Consider the following 22,159-nt stretch of genomic DNA (forward strand, 5'->3'; position numbering starts at 1 on the left):
CAAAGGTATGACCAGAAAGTGCACAGTGCTCCATACCTCCTATTAATTGTGGGGTTTTTTTTAATGCCAAAAGGAATATAGGAGACATTTCTGTCATGTTTCTCAGAAGACACCTGGAACCTTTACATCAAGCATGTCAAACTCGTGACCTGCAGGCCACATGTGGCCCACAACCAATATTTTTGCAGCCCAGCCAATATAATGGTATGTAAGAAATGTTTTAATAAAAATTCCGTAACTTAATTTTTACAATATCCTAATATACTTATTAATAATGAACTACATATAGTCTGGTTTCCCTTTGAGCGCTTAATAATGAACTACAATGCTCGCCAGCGACTGATTACTATAATCGTGTTGCATTCATTTCCCTCATGCAGCTACTGCGCAGGCGCACCATTTCTCTCAACTAATACTAGCAGTGAATGTTTTAGCAGCCGATCACCATATCATTAGTCGTGGATTGACTTGTTTGGTGTGCACAACAGGAAATATTTTGCTTTCAGGGAACAAGAAAAATAGGTTTATTTGTGTTAGGCTTATTAATTTGTACAGTTATTCAGTGTCTGGTAAGTTAATGTTCAAGAAAAAATATTAACTTTTATTAAAATGTGCTATTATTTTATGTTAACGATTACTCATTTCTTTCCGCCCTTTGTATCCAGCATGACTCTATTGAAATAAACCTACGTTTCTATGAAAATTGAAGCTTTTGTTTTTTTGCAGCCCATATAAACTTAAACCTTGTTTATTTGGCCCGTGTTAGCCTTTGAGTTTGACATGCTTGCTGTACATAGATTACCCCACGGTTCACTGTATTATAGAGCTGAGTAATCCCAAAGTTTGTCTTGGATCCTTGGCTCAAATGTTTAATTTGGTCTACTTTTGAGATTTGAAACACATACATAAAAACCCAAGTGAAATCATACTTTCAGAAACATTTATTAGGAAGAATGTGGACGGCAAAGAGGGAAGAGGACTAAGGAAGGAAGCTTTCACTATCTGATACAAGCTCAATAGGGGCAGCTCTCTGTCACCAAGAACATATGCAAGGAGGAAAAAAGGACAGGTGAGTTGTAAGAGGAGGACTGCCATGAGGGAGAAAAAAGAAGATATATTCTTTCACATCCAAGTCTGCTTAACTAGCATGCTCCATCACGTAGAAACTTAATTTTCCCAGAAGATTTCCTAAAGAAAGAGTAAGAATAAATATTTCATTAAATAGTAGAATGTCAGAGCTACAAATATACTTTAAAATTATCTTATCAAACACTCTTAGTTTATATTTGAGAATACTTAGAGCCAGAGCAAAAGGGAGAATGGACTACAAACAAAAACTAGGTTATTGGCTTCCTGCCCAGTTATCCTTTTACAATCCTAAAATGTCACTGACAATACTATGACCTATGCAACAGTCTCTTGGAAAATGGGTTATTGAATCATAAGCTTTTTCATTGAATCAGTCCTGCATGTTAACCCTCATCTTCTCTGTCAATACTCTCACACTTTGGCTAAATTACTTAATAGTGGGGATGACCTGGGGTTTCACACTCCTATCTTCGCTCTGTGCATAAAACTACAAAATAATTGTTGTGCAGAGGACTCCAGTCTGATGCCATAGGGATAATTTTTCTTCCTGTGAAATGTACTGGCTTCTACAGAGATCAAACCTGAAGCCATGGTTTTGTGAGACCTCTGCATCTAATAACTGAAAATCATGTCACAGAAATCCAAGCCCCCCTTACACACAAAACACACCCAAAACAAAACAAAAGTAACAACAAACCACAACAAACTAAACACTCACTCTCAGCTAAAGGACCCAAGCTTTGTTGTCCCCTCATTCTAGCTTAGAGTTTCAAACACATTTAAACATAGAGGTTGAAGATATCTGACATTAGGCAAAACCGCAATTTGTCTTAAAATCAAAGAATTTCAGGACTCTAAAAGGTATTTGAAGCTTCAAGTGAAAATCCATCAGTTGGCATAGCTGTGGTTGGCAAACTGCGGCTCGCGAGCCACATGCAGCTCTTTGGCCCCTTGAGTGTGGCTCTTCCACAAAATACCACGTGTGGGCGCACGTACAGTGCGATTGAAACTTTGTGGCCCATGCGCAGAAGTCGGTTTTCGGCCTGGGCGCGTCTATTTTGAAGAAGTACTGTTGATATTTGGCTCTGTTGACTAATGAGTTTGCCGACCACTGCATGTGAGGGCTCAGAGAGAAGAAAGGGCCTGAGGAGCACACTGAGCACAATGAGCATAATGAGCCTGCTTTGTACTCCAGTGAACTTTATATGGCCACAAGCTCTTCTCAGTGGGGACTGATCATTATCTGTGCCAACTGGAGCAAATTCCTGGCATCCAGGCTGATGGTACTTGGTAGAAGAGGTAGCTAGTAATTGCTGTGGGCTAAGCTTTTTCATTGTTCTCCCACCTTCCCCCAAACAGTACTCACAAGCTCTCAACACACAAGATGCAGGGGTTTTCATAGGTTACCAAATCGGTGCCACAGACCGGATGATATATACCACGGCAGGGCTTCAATGTTCCTTTGAACCAGCTCAAGTCTACTTTCTTATATGGACATTTCACCTGCAATTGAATTGAGAAGAATGATACAATTAGAATCACACTCAGAGACAGGTAGCTCATCTCTGGACTTCATTAGGGAAATCTAAACATAGCCAAGATCATGTTCTAGTCTCCCCAAAGCTCTCACAGCTCTCCCCTCCACGAAACAATGAAACCAGAACCTACATATATCCTATCTGATAGCAACATGATACCTCCTGACAGCAATAGAGAACAGAGGCCTGCTATGCTAGAGTTGGAAAAGGAAGAATGAATAAATAGAATTTATTTGGGAAATTCAGCTTCTCTCTCAGTCTCCTTTATTCCAAGACTATTAGATCTGGGAGTGTTCTTAGAGATTTTTTTAGGCCAACTCAGCTATGAAAACTAAAGCTCCATAATTGGAAAAAAATGCTTTGCTGAAATCCATATGCCTTGATTTAAAATATTTACCACATTTTTTTTATCTACTCTCAAAATCCCCAAGCCAACTCTTAAAGTTGTGAAATGTGGGATCATTTAGAATAACTCCCTGGTTTTTTAGGGAAAATGGAAAATAAGGGAAGGAACATGTGTCATCAGGGATTAGAACCCATGTCTACTTGCAAGGCTGGTGTGAGTGATGTCTTGAAGCAGTGATTCTAAGGTGATGGCTTGAGGATGGTGGTCTCAGGGGCTCTAAGAGTGTCCTACAATAGATAAAGTACCTCTAATACAAGGTGGAAGAGAGTTTTGGCTTAGTATTTAGAGATAGAAAAATCATAGTTAAGCTTAGAAACTCTCCCTTCTTTCCTTATCTATCCAACACCACCACCATGGCCAGGCCACCATCACCTACCTCCTGTGTCTGTCACCCAATTAATCCTTCCACTTTCTCTATTACCCCTGTCCTCTAGTTTCCATAATTTAAGCATCAATTGAATAATTTTATTCTCTTTATTAAGAAATCTTTAACTACACATCATTTCACACTAAAAAAATTTGTTCTTAGTATGGGATAGAAGACCCCATGTGATCTGGATCCTCCCAACTTTTCCCACCTACCTGTACACCACCTGGCTCTTTGCCTTTTTAGTGCTCCCCACCCCCAATACTCCATCTCAGGGTCTTCTGGTTTGTCATGACCACCCCCAACAAACATATTTGTTTCCCTGAACCCAATCTCATTCTGCCTTCAGAGCTCAGGTTACAACCTACTGTCTCAGAGATATTTTTCAAAATACAATCCCAACCCTTCATTCTTTCTTTTTATACCTCCAATCAGTGTTTGATATATAAGTATCAAATATATAAGTATTTGAGATATAAAATAGTTTAATCAGAATAAATATAAAGTAATCAAATAAAAATCAAGAATAGCTAGTATCATTGTCTATAAATGCAACTTCTTTTTCTTTTGAGTGAGAGGTGTTCATCAGGGGAGGGTCCCAATCTACTGCTGTAAGTGTAGCATCCCCTGCACACAACCTCCCTCTCTGTGACCCAGTCATCCAAGTGTTCAATCAGTATAAGCAGGGAAAGTCTTCCTCACCACTCTTCACCCAGGTGGCTACTTTTTGCCCTTCAAATCTCAGTTGATATGTCCCCACCCCAGAGAGGCCAATACAGATCACATGGTTTATAGTAGTATCTCTACTCTTAATAGATATTCCCTATCATACCCTCTTACTTCTTGTATGTATGGAATTTACTACAAATAATAGTTGTCCCTTTCCTTTTTTTATGGCTACTTATTAGCTTCATGAGAGAAGGCAATATGTCTGTTTTCCTCACTATTGTATCCTAAGGCATAACACGGAAGATAAGTAAATATTCCTTAAAGAAATAAGTAAGAATGAGTAAGTTGATGGGCGAGGGAGAACTCCTCCTGCAGGCAGTTCTGGAGAGTAAAATGCTAGAACTGAACTCTTTGAGATCAGAGGATAAATACTAGACAGGCTCTGCGATCTTTTGCTGGAGCTACAGCCTCTATCAGGTTCTACACTCTAAACCAGCCGTGGGCAAACTACGGCCCGCGGGCCGGATCCGGCCCGTTTGAAATGAATAAAACTAAAAAAAAAAAAAAAAAAAAAAAAAAAAGACCGTACCCTTTTATGTAATGATGTTTACTTTGAATTTATATTAGTTCACACAAACACTCCATCCATGCTTTTGTTCCAGCCCTCCGGTCCAGTTTAAGAACCCATTGTGGCCCTCGAGTCAAAAAGTTTGCCCACCCCTGCTCTAAACTATAGGTAACTTGAAGGCCAACCTCCCCTCAAAAGTCCTTTCTCACCAGTCAACTCATAACTGATTTTTAAAAAGAAGTACAACTTAAAAGTTACAAATGAGACAAAAACTTAAAAGTACAGAAACTCCTAAAGTAAAGGAGTACAATGATGCAAATGTATATTTTAAAAAAGTAATCCCTCATCACCCATTTCCATCATTTATCAAACACGTAGTAGCTTCACAATATATTTAATCCTCAGAGGAGTAGGTTAAAATGAAAAGGGTGTCCCCTTCATTTTTCCTCATCCAAGTTGCAAACACAACTTGATGCTCTGCTCATATTCTTGCACATTTTCCTCAGTCTTTGATGTTCCCTATTCACAACTTACATAGTCATTCTCTGCATGTCTCAGAGCATTTGGGAGCATCCCCTCCCCAAACTGTGAGCTCCTTGAGAACAAAAACTGTGTTATGCCCAAGTCCGAAGGTTCTTAAGACCCTGCCCTTCCCCTGGCAATCATGGGTGCTCATAACACTTCCCAGGTACCATGAAGGTTCTCTGGTGCCTGGACATATGACCAAATCTCAGCTTGGTTCCCAGTTTGAATCACTCTACTCTGGGCTCCCACACCTGCAGTGTACCTGTCATATTCACATGATTGGTCTTCTAAGAATGCAACAGATGACCTTGCTGCAGTAAGGCTCAAAAATCACAATTCCAAAGAAAACTCCATTAGAACCTCAGTCCTGGCAAGCCTAGTGAAACATTACCTTGAAATCTCCATAGGGTGGCCACCATTCTTGACGGACTGAAACCGAGACATAACTGAAAATAGTTACAAAATCTAATATCTGGTAAATCATAGCTTAATCTTTTGGCTGATTAAGAATTCTTAATCTGGAATAAAAGAATTTTAAATTATTACCAAGGAAGCTTGCAATCATTTAAAGCATTGTTTTATTTTTCCATGTATTAACTTATTTTTTCTCAAAATGCAGAACAACCCCTCTTCTTCTGATAGATAATCAGTAGACGACTATGTAGATGCCTTGCTACTCTCATAAACATTGCCAATCCAGTATATCAAATTACTTTTGAAGAACAGGAGTGGATTCAGAACTGGCAGCCCATGTATGAAAGAAATTAAGAAATGCTAGAATTTTAAAGAGGCCTTTAAGCCCAATCCCCCTATTTCACAGAAGGGGGAAAGGCCCTTGTTATGAAATGCCCAGGAATTCATGACAGATATGTAAAAAATCAAGCTCTTCAGTCCTTGAGACTCAGTGACTTTATAACTCTCTACATGACCCTTCTCTAGAAAAGGACCTGAAAAATAATGACCCACTCAGATACATGGAAAAGCTTTTTTTCTTCTTCTTTTTTTTTTTAAAGCATTTTCAACAGTATTGAATTTCTGAGATGTGCTGCCATGTAGGCACATTGTCAGTCACTTTCACAGGTCACCTCATTGAATTACCCAAGCTCCTGGTCCCCATGAATTAGGTCTCATAATCTGCATTAATAGGTGGAAAAACCAAGGCCCCTGCCCCTTAGCCCAAAGCCTTTTTTTGGGGGGGGGAGGGGGAGGACCACACTCCATTGTCTCTATATATAGATACAGATATACAGATACAGTAAAATGACATAAATAAATAAGAATTTCAAAGCATTCTATTTCAGATCACAATGAATGTTAGAGCCCACAAATCCACTTTACATTCCTGCCAGAACCAGCCAAATTACTTACCAGATGGTACCACCCGATGGATCAGCATGAAGAACAATAATGAGCAGAACACTGGGAAAGATTTGGCCATCTTTCCTCCTGGTGTGTTCTTAAAATGATGCTCTGAGATGTCTCAGGACGTTCTCTACTGCAATCACCAAAGTAGAAATAATTGGAATACCAGCTTCGAAGTGAATATCCATCTCATCTGCCCATTGTAAATTCTGCATATGGCACTTGGAATGCCTAATTCCACCCTTCCCCAAGAACAAATGCTCAGGAAAAGTTAAACTTTGGCTAGTCTCAAATAAAAGTATAGACCTCAGTGACAGATCTGTGACTACTCAGAAGACAGAAGTTAGTCAGCGATAACTCTTTGAACATAATTGTATTATTTTAGTATAGAGGCATTTTAAAGTGTCTTGAAAAGTCAACTTCTTACCTCAAGACTCATCCAATTGTATTTTCTTTAAGAAGCTACAGAGAAAATAATGAGGCCACTAGAGGCTTCTAGACAAAAGCTTCTCAACAGAGGAAGCATGTCTGTATTGTTCATGAAGCAGAGGCTATCCCTGGATTAAGATAAAGATTACTAATCTTCCAGGCATCCTTGGTTATGCTGAAAAATCTTCTGACTGGCAATACTAGACTATCTTACAGCATTCTTGGAGAGTCCACAGGGATAAAAACCATTACCTGCCATCTCATGGGGGCCCCAAAGCTCTTTTTATCCAGACACAGAAAGGGATACATCAGTGAGCAAATCCTCCAGTGGGATTGCCTTCCCTGTAGCAGCTTTTCCAACCCTAGAGAGTGATGCATACTGGTACCAGAGCTTGATCAAGGACCATATTGAACTGTCCCTGTCGTCTTTCTAATCCTGCAAAAGTGCCCTGGGCCCCCCCATGTCCTTTGGGCCTTTTTTTTCTGCTCTGTAGCATATGTCAATAGGAAATTCACATAAACTCTCTGCTGCTCTGCTGTGCTGAGACATGAAAGGTCTCCTCAATACTCTACTGCCCAGAATGGTTGGAGGTCCCTGGCACAAGGTCCAGAGCTGTCTCCTCTGCCTGCTCCTGAGACAATCGGGGACACCATGTCTTTTTAGGTACTCCCCCATCTCTTCCTGAGGCCTTGCCTAGATTCCTGCAGGATCCAAGCAGAAACAGTGGAAGATCCAACTGTATGGATGCACAATGCCAGATGCTCACTTGTCCTACAGCATATGGCCCAGTTGACCCACCTTAGAAAGAAGAGAAAAGGAAGGGAGATGTGACCTGCTTTTGTGACTGGTAACTCATTTAAGGAGCATGTATTAGGGCCTCAGGAGGGGATAGAGTAGCTGTGTGGGAGGAAGGCACTGAGGCATTGTGTGCTGGGCTGAGCGGACCTTGGGAGGCCCAACATTTAGATCCATCAACATCAAACCTCAGCAGGGGGCTTTGGTGAAGAAAGCAGGAAGCCCTCTGGAAGACTTGGCGGGTAGGCAGAGTAGCCCTTGGCAGGCATTCCGAAGAGGCAACAGCATGAGGAAACAGTAGGAAGGAACACAGTAGAAAGAGCATATCATGTTCCACAATGCTAATGAGTACCTTCAGCCAGAATGCAAAATGTGGAAGCAGCTGAGGAACAGAGGAGGTGGCAGCGACAAATGAGGTGATGGATGCCATTGGCAGTCCAGTGTCTTTGCAGTTGTGCAACAGGGAAGAGATGTTACCTGAGTTTCTTCCTGTTACCTGAACTTTCTGCCTCTATCTTCCTTTTTGGAAAGAACAATTGTTCTTATATCAAGGAGTAAATGTTAACATTAGAAAATAGGAAAATAACCCCCCCAAAAATGAAGATGTGAAATCTTATAACCCCAAAATAACTATTAAATATATTGAATTATTATATCATTCCAGTTCAATGTGTTCCTTGATCAAGCTCTGGAACCTATACGCATAATTCTCTAGGGTTGGAAAGGCTGCTACAGGGAAGGCAATCCCACACTCATGAGCACATGTACATGTTCCTATTGTCATATTTAATCACATTTTTGTGGTATATATTGTTTTCTGGGTTTTTTTCCACTTAGAAATGTACTGTGACATTTTCTTGATCTTTTGCAGATGCCCATATGTGACTCAGTTCCCTTTAAATGGTGGTGCCTAAAGTATACATGTTATTCCTAGTCAGTTCTGATTAGTTTATAGTATTGTGTGTTCTCACTCTATCTTTCTCCAAACCTGAATTTTCCACTTTTCATTAGTGTAGCAAAAGATAATATAAGACTATGGTCAGATCCACCCTTTGACGCATTAACTTAAAAATTCTGAGTTGTTTTAAAATGGGATGCCATGAGCATATTCTTCACTCACGAGTATGTCTATAACCTCTCTCATTCCCAATTTCAGTAGGATTAGAAGAAATATTTTTGTGTGATTTATAGTTCAGGAAAACGACCACAGATACTCTCCTTAAGACAAGAATCACATACACGGAGACAAGCCAGACAGTTACTGCTGAGATTCTTTTATTGAAGAATTAAATCCATATATTTGTCCCACAGCATCCCCGGGAAACAGGTTCTCTATGTGGAATCTGCTAAAGGAAACTTGGTGAGCTTGAGCATCAGCGAGACTCGCATTGTCCATAATTGGCCAAATAAAGGGCACCACGGCTCTTCCTACAAAAGAAATCATTTTTTAAAAGAAAGGTAAAGGTTTTGGAAATCTTAAAAGTTTCATATTTTTAGATCAATCCAGTCAAATGAGTCCACAGCATGAAAGATGAACAGTTAGCCACTAAGCTTAAGCAAGGTGACCTAAAAAAAACTTCCATGTGCTAGTAAAAACCAGTGCCAAGAGCCCCCTCCCCAAAAAAATTCTGTGAATTTTTCTTTTGTCTGTCATTTAAAAATACTGAAAGAAATCTCTCATTTTCTAGCTTCCATTTCTTCCTACTATCCACTTTCTCTCTTCCTCTCTCTTTCCTTCTTCTTTTTATAAAACATTATGATCATCAGTGAACCATCTCACTCTTATGCTTCATAGCAGCATCTTATTTGGAAGCCAAGATTGTCTCTGGCTCTCTGAGAAAGGCTATTTCTGCAAATAATATTTTGAATTCAGCACTTACACAACACCGTTGCAAAACAAACATCTGTTGGCATACACTACTCCATCAGATCCACAGTGAGGCATATATTCCATGGTGCATGCCTCAGAGTAGTTGGTGCATTTAACCTGCCCATGTCCCCCCAAAAAAAGAAAGAAAAGAAAGAACAATTTCAGGTCATTAAATCATAGAAAATAAACTTTTGAAAGACCATGAAGGATTATTTAGTTCAGAATTCCATATGCAAAACAACATTCTCCGAAGTTTATATAATCTGACCTAACAATGGTGGGACGATCATCACAGCAAGGGAGAGCTCAGTTCAGGTTTAAGGCTTCCCTCTCACTCCTCTACATTAGAGTGACAGATACATCCTAAGGATTCTATCTTGTACTTAATTTCCAAATTAGTCCTCTCCTTACCAGACTGTCGTTCCCTTTAATCCAGCCCTCAATAGGTCCTGCCTACACATCTGCAGTTATCTGCCAACGTACTGCCCAGCCTCCATTGCTTTATTGGGGATTTCAGTCCTCTTCCACATTGATGCAGAGTGATTTTTTTTTTTTTTTTTTTTTTTTTACAAATCAACTTAGATCTTGTTCTTCAAAAACTTAACTGACTTCCCCATCAACAGAAAGTCCTCTAATGACCTGTGCTTATCTCTCCATTCTTATCTGCTCTGCCACTTATGCTAGGCCATTTAAGGACTGAATTCCCCGAGAGTCTCCTGCTCCTGAAAGTCCCTGTGACTTTGCTTATGGTGTTTCTCCTCTTACATGACGTTACCCACTTTATCCATCAACCCAGCTCCTGTTCCTCCTTTAAAGTCAGGTCACAGACTTTTATAAGTTTCTCTCTCCCACCCATGGAATTGGGTTAGGTACCTCTCCTTAAATTAAACTGTCTTTTACATGTTAACAGTTCTCCTATCTTATTCTAATTATTGACATCCCACTCACATAGCTCTTTACCCCTAAATTATCTCTATATTTCTTTTGAATTTTTTGTGCTTTTAAAAAATAACTTTCTTTATTGTTATGAGAAGAACCCTGAGTCCCTAATTCCCTTGAACTCCTTTTTGTGACCTGCTAATTAGTTGCACTGTTAGAAAATAAGCACATGGCTCAGCCAGCGTGGCTCAGTGGTTGAGTGTTGACCTATGAACCTGGAGGTCACAGTTCTATTCCCAGGCAGGACACATGCCCAGGCTGCAGGTTCAGTCTCATCATGGATGTTTTTATCTCTCTCTCCCTCTCTCTTCCTCTCTGAAATCAATAAAAATATTTTAAAAAAATAAAAGAAAAGAAGCACATGTATACCAGCCTGCCTCAATTAAGGGCTATGAGTAAAGTTTCTGAAGTCCTCCTCTGGGCAAATAAATTAACTCTACTTCAGGTCATCTGTTTAGGCTGGCCAAATGTCTTACCTATGACCATACATGGTACAGATAATTTTTAAATGACATATCTTAAAATAGTTTTTCCCATAGGAAAATGAGGAATTAGTGTAACATTTTATATTTAAGAATAAATAAAATTTCTGAATATACTTACACATTCCCCATCATGAAGTTTTCTGAGTACAGCACCTCGTTCTCTGAAAGAGAAAATTTTATCTAATGGGTAAAGCAGTTACTTGATATTTCGTAACCTACAGAATAAAATACAGTCATATGTCATTCTGTGTTGTCTGACCGGGACTGAGAACGAGGGGTTCTGGTTAATAGTCTACTCCAGTTGACTAATATTGACCATTAATATATTTGGTGGGTAATAAAACATCCATCAAATAAAAACATATGAAAATAAGATCAACACTAAAAGGACTATTAAAAAATAGTCCATGAATATTCAGATAAAAATCAAAGGAATAGTATAGTGTGAGAACATTTTTGCAGTTAAGAAAAAATGCTCAAATCCATTTCTGACATTAGTGTGGGTAATTTTGTTACAGCTATTTCTCCTTTCTGAGTTAGATTCCTGACTTCTTTAAAGAGGATATGAGATATGAGTTAATATAATCCATAAAATCTCCCCAGTCTTTAAACTCCTATTGTTTTAGTGGCGTATGAGTTTGCATATCCTAAAAATTATATCCTGAATAACAATTGCTATTACACTTGACTATACATTTCAGAAGGGCTAGAAAACGAGAGAAAATAAGGAAGAAAATCATGAGGAGAAAATAGAGCTCATTTCTATGTGTATTCACTCCATATCTACTGCTTAGCTAATGATTGACATGTTTTTATCACAGTAAATTCTAAACACTATTGTAATTTATATCTTATATAAGGGAATACTGAAGTGTTTAGTGGATTGGATGTTTACCTCATGCTACAGATTAATTAAATGCAGTTTGGATTCTAATCCATATGTCTGACTCCAAAGCCCACGATTTTAACAACTAATCATAAAATAGTGAATTAAAATAGCTAGAATGGCTGGTAATAACCATTTTCCTAGAAGCTGAGAGGTTGTTTCCAGTGAGGCGTTAATATTGAACTTGTAGCAGTGGGGATTCCAACTGGTTCCAACTACCATTTGTACTCCCACTCTCTTCCCCAGACTTTTCCAGGCAACCATGAGAAGTAACATGAATTTCCTCTGGTGTGTGAAAGATAGAACAAAGCCTTGTAATCATGTCCATGGCTAACAGCCTACAGAGAGATAGCTATCTTCTGAGTTCCTTAGAGATATAGCTAATTTTTTAAAATTTTAACAAAGCAATGCCCAAAGAGGATGGTCAAAAGGTAGGATTTGTCAAACCCTGTGTTTAACAACCAAGCAGATTTTGGCCAATGTGGATTTCGTGATCGTTAAAGGGGCTGGGGCTGGGCTCCAAATTGAATACCATACTTACTGTCTTAGCGAACAATACATGCACTCATTGCTGTAAACTTTACCATCTGCGCCACATATTGGTTTATACTGCCTTGTGCATGCAAGCCTGGAGCCTTTGCCCTGGTATTTGGAGCAATCCACCTGTAATTGGAAGAAAAATAATGTCCTACATTCTCTTTCTTCAATTCTGTAGTCATTCTCATATCAAAATGGAAAGAAGAGAGAAGAGAGTGGAAAGAGTATCCAGAAGATTCTATTGGACCAGGTGCTGCACTACAAAAACTGATCAGACCTAGGACATTCCTTAAGTAAAATAAGAATTGGCTGTTTAAGCCCTGGCCAGGTAGCTCAGTTGATTAGAGCATCATCCTGCTAAGAAGGTTGCAGGTTCAATCCCTAGTCAGGGCAACATAGAAGAATAACACCCCCCCCCCCCCACACACACACACACAAATAATTGGCTGTTTAAGAAGAAAATCTTATTCTCTCCTTTTAGGGTTATAATGCAAGTCCAAAGGAATAATTAATGTGAAAAATAATCAGAAAAGTTTAAAATGCTACCCAAAAGTAAAATTTACTTTATCTGTTACTCCCCGTTTGCAAGGAGACTCCTTTTGTAACCTTTTAAGAAAGAACCACCAGGAAAAGAAGAGTAGGAACAGTATTACCCCCTGAGGAATTATTTTAGTTTACTGTGAGCCAGTTTAGCTACCTCCCTAGCTCCTTCACACATTAGCTCTGATTTTGTTTGTACAAAGATCATACAGAGAAGGCTGTACTCACCGCTGTCCCAATTGCTTGATCACCAAAAGAGAGGGGATGGAGATGTAATTGGAGAGAAGGAATTGGAGAAAGCAAATTCCACGGTTAGAAATGCAAAACTGGATTCATTGTTCACAGTAACTAAAACCACGTGTTGTAGTAAAATATAGAAATGTTTAAAAACGTTTAAAAATGCCAAAAAATGTTAAAAAGGTTTTAAAATGTTTGAGTTAACTTTCCTGAAACTTAAAGTGTGACATTAAGGACATGTTCCCCACTGCCCTGAAGGATCTGAACTTCAATTACTGACTTAGAGTGACTTGCCATGAGAACCGTATGTCTGATGACTTATATTCCTCCCCCTCTCCAGAGTGAAACCAAGTGTTGGCAAGTTTGTTTTCTGAAATGCCCTTTGGAACTAAGGTTGAACTTGAGATCTTGCTATGCATTTTGTTTACCAGAATCCCCTTACTCCCCCCGCTGGACTGCCACGGGTACTACAGGCTATTTAAAGGGTCCCCGAACACCATTCAAGTTGATCATCGCTAGATCTCCCTGGTAAACGCTGATTGCTTGATCCCTGGGCTACACTGGTGGCTCTGATGCTGGAAGTTTATCTTCGCTGCCTTCAGCTTGGGCGCAGACCCTTTCCCCACACCGTTTCGCTCCATGCCACAGGGATCTCTGAAGGCAAGCTGCCCTGAAACTGAAACTTCATTCCTGACCTGACCATCCAGCCAGAGAAGGTGCCGCTGCTGCCTGGAGAGGAAGCCAGGCTTTGGGAGCTCCCTTTAAGCCTGTACCCATGGCACCAGGAAATTTTTGAGTAACAGTGTGCTATGTGCTGATAAGCTTTGTGCCCACTGCAATGATAAAAGGAGAATAAATTGCTGTGTGGATTGTAACTGTAACTATTTGTGTGGCATAATTCCTCCGGCAGTCATAAATATACTAATATAAGGTCAGATGAAATTGCCTGCCACGGTCCTACCAGCCCAAAGCAGTCCTTTTGCTGGTAACTACTTTAAATGTCCGAGTACCTGCACGGTTAAGGGATAAACTCCCCTTTCTTTCTCGGACACCATTTCCCAACATCCCTTCCCCAGGCCAGACCTAAGAGAGGTCACTTCTTTACTCAGGGCCAAAGTCAGGGTGGAGACAGAGATGCATTTGATCTCTGGGGAAGAACCATGGGGAAATCTCTGGTCTTTGGAGGAAGGGCTGTCACAGGTCTTCAAGAGTTCTTGTGGGCATGCCCAGGGCAAGGTTGGGTTATGGTCTCAACATTTCATGAGTGGTTTCTGAAAGGGCAAGTCAGAATCTTGAGGGATCCTGATCTGGAACTGGGTGAAGGGCCTACAATCCTTTTCACCTTCTCCATCTCTCTTCCTTTTTCCTGAAGATCTGACCCTTCTCCCACTTTGTCAATCAGACCAATCCAAATAGATACTTTCTAAATTTTCTTCTAACTTCAGCATTCTACTCTTACTAAGGGCTGAATATATTGCAGTTAGCATAAAGGCACGAGTATTTAAAAGGATTCTTAACTCACCAGGTGGAGAGACAGCCCATGTCGTGGCTACTAGAGCAAGAACGGCAAGAGCAGTGATGGTCTTCATCGTGGGGATGAATGAGGCTGCTAGGGCTATGAAGCTCCGAGGCAACAAGTCCAGAGAGAGAGACAGAGAAAAGGTAACCTGCCTACTACACTCCTGTGTATATATAGTGCACATGTGCAATGCAGGGTCCCACCCTCATTAAAAATTGACCTTTACAATGATGATTGGTTGTTTACCCAAGCTAGGGTATTTTTTCATTGGTCAAGGAAATCTTCCTTATTATCTTGATTTATAGACAGTTGGTACAGTTACACCCTGAAACTCATCTACCAAAGGTGTTTTACGTAATAATCTTTTGATTTATCAGCAAATACAATGGCATGACTATATTTGAGAACAAATATCATAGGTGTAGTAAGAAGAAATAAAAATTAAAATGACATGTGTAAAGGGTATAAATTTGCAAGGTGATGAATAACCACTAGATCTCATTGACATAAAAATGTCAAATCACTATGTTGTACACCTGAAACTAATATAAGTAACATATTTAAACTAATATACCAATTATACTTAAATAAAACATTTAAAAGGTTAGATTAAATACAGGAAAGTTGAAATAGAAAGTAAAAGCAACATTTCTTTAAAATGTACAATAGTAGGCAACAGGAATAGATAGTGTTGTAACACCTTGATTTTTCAGAGTATGAAGAACTTTACAATGTTCTATGAAGGTTTGTTAAATGATTAAAATAAACTGGTGAATTTTATAGACCAGTATTGTTGCTACTTGGCATATGGGACAACAAACTCAGAAAGATTAAATGTATTCTATTTAGCCCTAGCTGGCTTGGTTCAGTGGATAGAGCATTGGCCTACAAACTAAAAGGTACTGGATTCAATTCCGGTCAAGGGCACATGCCCGGGTTGCAGGCTCAACCCCCAGTAGGGGGCATGCTGGAGGCAGCCTATCAATGATTTGCTCTCATCATTGATGTTTCTCTCTCTTCCTCTTCCTTCCTTTCTGAAATCAATAAAAAAATATTTTTTAAAAATGTATTCTACTTAGTCACATAGTTCATGGTCAGGAGAGCTAGTTCTACAAAATCCTAGGCCTTAACTTCTCTCCTGAAATACATTTTTCCTTTATTAGGATATGTTACTTCAATAACTAAAATGGGTATTGAATAATCTGATTTTAGCATTCTTTCTCATGCCTCTTAAGATTATAAGCATGATATTTTGTTTAACACAAACTAATAAAAGAGTAATATGCTAATTAGACTCGTCTTCTTACATCCGTTCTGACAAAGCCGGAGTGTGGCCGGCCTGGAAGCTACCTGCGGCCCCTCACCCAGGCTAGCCCTACCCCCAGTGGGAACCCCCCACCACAATCTGGGGCCCCCTTCAGGTGGCCCCCACCCATGCACCAGGCCTCTATCCTATATAATAAGAGGGTACTATGCAAATTCACCCTAACAGCAGAACGACCACTGGACCAGTCACTATGAGGCACACTGACCACCTCTTGGTCCCTTTCCCCAGCTGGCAGGCTCTGATCACCTGATGGCCATCCAATAATTTCCAATTACTTAGAAATTCATCCCTATTATCTCTTGTGGTCCTCACATTAGTGTTCCAGAAGATAGAGTTAAAATAGAGTAAATTCCCAAAGGACAAACTCAAAGATTAGAGGAGTTAAGCAAATTCTCAAGGCACACAGCTACTGAGTGATAGGATCTTGACCCAAACTGAGTCTTCTAATTTCAGATCTTATGATCTCACAGCACTCACTGCATTTGTTTCTAATTTTTTAAGGAGTGTCTCTCTCACTCATACTATTTATTTTTTCCAATGTCACCTCTTTCCCTCAGGTAGAGTTGTATAATCTCAGTAATACCATTGTGAAATTTGAATACTTATTACCTCTCCCATATTTCAATGCTTCATCAATGTTTGATATATGCATAATACAATGAAATGCTCTCTAGAAGCTTCTCTGAATGGGATAAGTGATCTTCCTCTCAAGTTAGAGTGAAGCATCTCACTAGACTGACCATGTTCTAAGTAGATAGAAATAAGAACAATGGCTCACAGGATGTTAGAGCTGGTGGGGCCCTGAACAAGCATCTGGATCTGTGGTTTTCAAACTTTTCATTGCTGTTGTTTACTTAAGAAATGGAATGTGCTGAGACCAGTTTGGCTCAGTGGATAGAGCGTCAGCCTGCGGACTGAAGGGTCCCAGGTTCGATTCCGGTCAAGGGCATGTACCTGGGTTGCGGGCACATCCCCAGTGGGAGATGTGCAGGAGGCAGCTGATAGATGTTTCTCTCTCATCGATGTTTCTAACTCTCTATCTCTCTCCCTTCCTCTCTGTAAAAAATCAATAAAATATATATTTTTAAGAAAAGAAAAGAAATGGAACGTTTTTCTTCCCAAAGGTGATTTTATGAGGCCAGTAATAAACGAAACAGATATTTTTAAAGGAAGTGACTTAAATAGAAGCAAGATAGGACTCATGAATGCCTACATTTTCTGCACAGAACTCAAGGTTGCATGTAAGTTCATTTAAGAACTTCTAAACTAGATTCCAAATAAAATAAAAAGTAAAATAAAATAAAAAGAGGAAGTGAGACCACTCAGTGAATCAGATCCCCTGAAACTGGTACAAGATTCTTTCTGGTGTGCCATACTTTCTCACACCACCACCCACCCTTGTGTCAATATGGGATTTCTGCCTCTACTTACTTTCCCAAAGAAGGTGAGGGAGGATCTGCCACCTGATCCTAGACTCAGTTCTCCACTACTTCTTGGACACCACCTTCTGGATATCCGTAGCGGCTTCAAGGTCAACATTTCCCCCAGAAATCTTCGTGCCAGTTCCCATTTTTAATGTCTTCTGTCCAGTTTCACTCTGGTAAGCTTTGTCAGTAGTAACCAATACAGGAAAATGTAGGAGTTTTTATTCCTCTCTAATTTTAACATTCATATCTAATCTTCCACCAACTAGGTTTTATTTTGTGTGTACCTTCCAGGAAAATTATAAGTTTTAAAATATTATTTCCTTATTTTTAACGCACAGTTCAAGAATAATTGTCTAGAAATATACCTCCCATGTTCTTCCCATTTTGGAAATTCTCATAGGCATGACAAAGAAATTAACCATCAATAAATTCTAACATGACTTCATTTTTCTTTTTTCCTTTTGTCACCTACTCAATAACTAAGGATTTAAAAACAGTATATAGAATTATGCTTAAGTCAGCATCAACACAATACATTGCCCAAATTAAAAGTCACTTCAAAGGAGCCACACCCATTTCTATTAAGCCTGTTGCTTAACAGGCTCAAGGTTTTTGCTTCAAAACAAATTGATTGGCTGGGATACTAGGGCAGCCAGCCCTAAATGTGGGTCTGTACTGCCATGACTCCCTAGCAGTCCCCACTGTGGTCCCCCACACAGTAGGTGTGAGCTCCCATCAATAAATATAGTTGTAGAAAATCATCTAGTCCTTCTCTGCCTCTATATACAATTACATTCAATTCTGAGCCCTCCACTCTGCTTGGATATGAGGAGATTTGATCCTTCACTATTGGAGTTTATGAGGATCTAACATGGTCAATAAGTGATCAAAAAATGAGAGCAGGCCCTCTGATCTGGACAATCCTAGTTGTATCCTGCATTCTGGTGGTCTAAACCAGCCATAAATGGTTCCCTTCACTAAGGTTGCTCCTTGATTCTGTGCCACACATGGGACAGGGTGACTTTTGAGATTGAGAATTCCTGAGTCTAGGGTTTGTGAAACATGTTTTTAGTCACACACTCAGTAGTCTTTTGCCTTTTCAGGATGTGATCAAGCAACAGTCTTGGTCAGTATTAGAACTCAGCCCCTTTCATTTTTCTTGAAAATTTTATACCTTCTGTTTTGTTTACTTTCGAAAGTATTCAAGTTACAAAGTGTAATTCTTTCCTATAATTTATGCTTTTGTTCAGTTTAACTCAAATATCCTTTAAGTTAAAAACATACTTTTTTTTCTGCTAGTTTTGCAATGCAGAGGAGAGATACAAGAAAGACTAATTAATAGCTTTTAAATACTGCTTGCATTGTTGATGTTATTACTTCTTGTTTGAAATATTGACATTAAAATTACTATCACAATTTCATTCTTCTTTAGAATCTTATTTTGTCCTTTTAGATCAGTGCTGATCGGGGGTTAAGCAGCTCCACCAGAAATCCTTTAGTGGGCACTTAAAACTGGACTCATCCAATGGCCTACACCTCTTCTGAATGCATAGGAACAGCCTCTGGGTGGGGAAGGGTGAGTATTTCCTGCTTGATTCATCAATGTCTGTCCTGTGACCAGAGACGTGGATTTAAGCAAATATCCTTTGTGGACACAACTTGTCAATCATTCATTTTTAGAGACCTTGGCAATAGTTCTGGCAACTTTCTCACTAAACATTTGAAGAGCAAAGTAGATTCAGAGATAAGAACATAATAAACTGGTGACTTCATTTCAGCACTGCTCCCAGGACTCCCTTCATATAAGTCAAGGCATTGGAATCACTTTTCACTGTTAATCTCACTACTATATGCTAAAATCTCAGCAAGTGTATTATTATCCTGCCACATGTTCCATAGATTTGTAATTGAACTATTCCACAAACAGAAGTGACCATTTCTGTAGATAATGAACAATTTTCTAGGATCATTGACTAAAAAATCCATTTCTTTTATCCCAAACCATAATCAGATAGATAATATTATTTGCATGAAGAGCATAGAGGGACCATAAGGCCAGAGGGACTGATGTAAGGAACATGAGCTTAAAAAGACATATACTTGAGTTTGTATTTCTGATTTATACCCACTTTGGATAAGCTCAGAAAATTACTTTTCCTCTCCTGGCTTCAGGATTCCCCTATATTAAATATGCTGTATAAATCATCTCTAATTTTCTTCTAGCTCTGTCAGTCTAGGATTTTATCATCCTAAAAGGTTTTATCAACCTTTTCCTGATTGAGATTGTCTTTATCACTACATACCATATTTTAGCTGATAAAAAAGAAATTAACTAGTAGAAAGCACAATGCTAATTACAACAATATATTTCACAGTATATTTTTATGGTCTCATGCTGCATTTGCATTCCTTTTTAGCTTTAGCATTTGTTCATATTTCTGAAAAATACCTCATGAGTCTAGCCTTCTTGTGGGTGGGAGGGTACATTTTATAAGTTCTATGTTCATGTATCTAGCTTGTTTCCAGCCATTGGTGTCAGCAATTTTTATTGTTTTTTTTTTTTTTTTTTTTTTTTTTTTTAGAGAGAGGAAAGAGAAAGAGAGAGAGAGAGAGAGAAAGAGAGAGAGAGATGCAAGAGCCAAACATCAATCAGCTGCCTCCTACACACCCTCTACCTGTGATTGAGCTGCAACCTGGACATGTTCCCTGACTGGGAATCGACCCAGCAACCTTTTGGTGCAAGGGACAATGCTCAACTATATGAGCCACACTGGCCAGGGCACCAGCAATTTTTAATTTGTACCAGGGAGGGAAGGTAAAAATTCTCTAAATTCTTTGAAAATAATGGTTCTCCCCTATTCTTGTAGGTTTTATGTCAATAGGCCAGAACTGAGAATATCTGTCCTAAATTTCCTTTTAAAATTAAAAAACATATATATTTTATTGATTTTAGAGAGGAAGGGAAAGGGAGAGATAGCAACATCAATAATGAGAGAGAATCACTGATCAACTGCCTCCTGCATGCCCCACCCTGGGGATTGAGCCTGCGACCCAAGGCATATGCCTCAATGGGGAATTGAACTGTGACCTCCTGGTTCATAGGTTGACAGTCAACCACTGAGCCATGCCCTGACCAGCCTCCTTTTACAATTATTATCTTAGGTTCACTGAAAAACTTTTAATAATATGTTGCTCCATGCCAGGTATTGTACTAGGCACCAGGGATATAAACAAGAATATCAAACTGTCTCTTTGCTTAAAGGAGTCATAGGTCAGTGAAAGAGATAGACTTGTAAATAAGCAATTACAAAAACAGTGACATCTGGTAATATAGGTGTAAGGACAGGATGTTATAGGACCATATCAAAGGAATAACTAATTCACATTCTGAGAAAAAAAGGGTTAGGGAAAGTTTCCAAAGACCACCTGTACCTTGCCTGAGGTGAGAACAAACTAGTCTAGAGTTTGGAGAAATGGACCTTGTGAAATAGAAGAAAAAATGGGAGAAGGATCAATGATGGATAAAGAGGATATGTTAGAAAGAGGAAACATGTAAGAACAAGTTCAAGATAATTATTCAAGGTATAAGAGATAGAAAGCAATGCAAGAGTTAAAGCTAAAGAGGTGAACAGAAGCCTTGTATGTCAAGAGTTTGGAGTTCATCTTGGGAGCTAGAGAAGCCACTTAAGGGTTTTAAGTATAATATCATCAAATTTGGATTTCAGGTCATTATTCTGCCTAGAGAGGAGAATGCAATGGAAGGGCCAAGGCTGAAGCAGGAAGATCATTTGTAAAGCTGTTGTGGTCAATCATGAAAGGGTGATGTTGACTTGAAGCAACTTTACCAGATTTGGTGATGAACTCTATGGAAGATAAAAGAGAGAGGGAAGACAATGACTAGATTTCAGGTTTGTCTCATTTTGCTTTGCTCTACTGCAATGCAGCTGCCTTGTAGGAATTTTCCAAGAGTCTAAATTGGGGAATGAAAAGATCTGTGTTTTGAAAAGGTCATTTGGAGATGAAACAAACGAAAAGAGTTGTAAAAGATGGAGACAGTCAAATCTGTTTGGCCACTGAAAAGAAAAAAGGTCTAAAATTCTAAAAGAAGAAAAATCAGCTAAAATGCAAGGAATCTACAGGCTTGAAACATATTTACAAGGACTGTAACATCTTGGCTTGATGGAAGGCAGAATATCAGAATAACGCAGAAGGACCTCTATGGTCAAATAAAATTCCAATGAGGATGACAAATAGTTTGATTTATTTACCTGGGACTGACCTTCAATGGACAAAGCTTTTTCTCTGTTCTCTCTTCATGCTTGAAGAATGATTTACAGTCACATATTATTGAGATAGAACTTTAATTTCAATACCGGAAAGGAAAAGGGATCTACCTGTGTGCCAAGATGGTATTAGGAAAAAAAAATAGATGTCTTATTATATAATTTTTTCTATTTGGAAAACAGATATCACCCGTCATTGGTAAAGGCCACAGGAAGAGTTATTTAAGGACACATTCCCTTCATTTACTATGAGCTATGTGTGTAACATAGGAGACTGGCCTTGGTCAAAGTCACCCAAGAAGGTCAGAAAGAATATTGAATTGGGGTACAAATGTGAATCTTGCCAATTGCTTTTCTCAG

General features: G+C 39.2%; 2 protein-coding genes across 2 annotated transcripts; both read right to left on the bottom strand.

Moving 5' to 3' along the window:
- Positions 1–953: 953 nt before the first annotated feature.
- On the bottom strand, positions 954–7,064 carry SPINK14 (serine peptidase inhibitor Kazal type 14 (putative)). Its single transcript, XM_036314462.1, has 3 exons — positions 5,554–7,064; positions 2,456–2,592; positions 954–1,188 (listed from the first exon to the last, which is right to left on the bottom strand). Exons 1-3 carry the CDS (start codon positions 5,644–5,646, stop codon positions 1,143–1,145), a joined length of 276 nt encoding a protein of 91 aa, XP_036170355.1. The 5' UTR covers positions 5,647–7,064; the 3' UTR covers positions 954–1,142.
- A 1,938-nt stretch (positions 7,065–9,002) lies between these two features.
- LOC118658793 (double-headed protease inhibitor, submandibular gland-like) lies at positions 9,003–14,923 on the bottom strand. The gene is made up of 6 exons (XM_036314461.1): positions 14,766–14,923; positions 13,235–13,248; positions 12,471–12,592; positions 11,162–11,204; positions 9,630–9,736; positions 9,003–9,177 (listed from the first exon to the last, which is right to left on the bottom strand). Exons 1-6 carry the CDS (start codon positions 14,830–14,832, stop codon positions 9,123–9,125), a joined length of 408 nt encoding a protein of 135 aa, XP_036170354.1. The 5' UTR covers positions 14,833–14,923; the 3' UTR covers positions 9,003–9,122.
- Between the last annotated feature and the right edge of the window lie 7,236 nt (positions 14,924–22,159).

This window comes from Myotis myotis, unplaced genomic scaffold (genome assembly GCF_014108235.1).
Source record: "Myotis myotis isolate mMyoMyo1 unplaced genomic scaffold, mMyoMyo1.p scaffold_m19_p_6, whole genome shotgun sequence".
NCBI lineage: Eukaryota > Metazoa > Chordata > Mammalia > Chiroptera > Vespertilionidae > Myotis > Myotis myotis.

Bases quoted from the DNA above. Each gene is read 5' to 3' on its own strand.
- SPINK14 (XM_036314462.1), bottom strand. From the start codon at position 5,646: ATGATTTACCAGATATTAGATTTTGTAACTATTTTCAGTTATGTCTCG. The intron at 2,593-5,553 runs GTAATGTTTCAC...ATTCAATTGCAG, and splicing joins CACCCTATGGAGATTTCAAG to GTGAAATGTCCATATAAGAA. The intron at 1,189-2,455 runs GTGAGTACTGTT...CTCTTTCTTTAG, and splicing joins ATCTTGTGTGTTGAGAGCTT to GAAATCTTCTGGGAAAATTA.
- LOC118658793 (XM_036314461.1), bottom strand. From the start codon at position 14,832: ATGAAGACCATCACTGCTCTTGCCGTTCTTGCTCTAGTAGCCACGACA. The intron at 11,205-12,470 runs GTAAGTATGGTA...TTTCTCTTTCAG, and splicing joins ATGTATTGTTCGCTAAGACA to AGAACGAGGTGCTGTACTCA. The intron at 9,178-9,629 runs GTAAGTGCTGAA...TTTCTTTTGTAG, and splicing joins TTGTTTTGCAACGGTGTTGT to GAAGAGCCGTGGTGCCCTTT.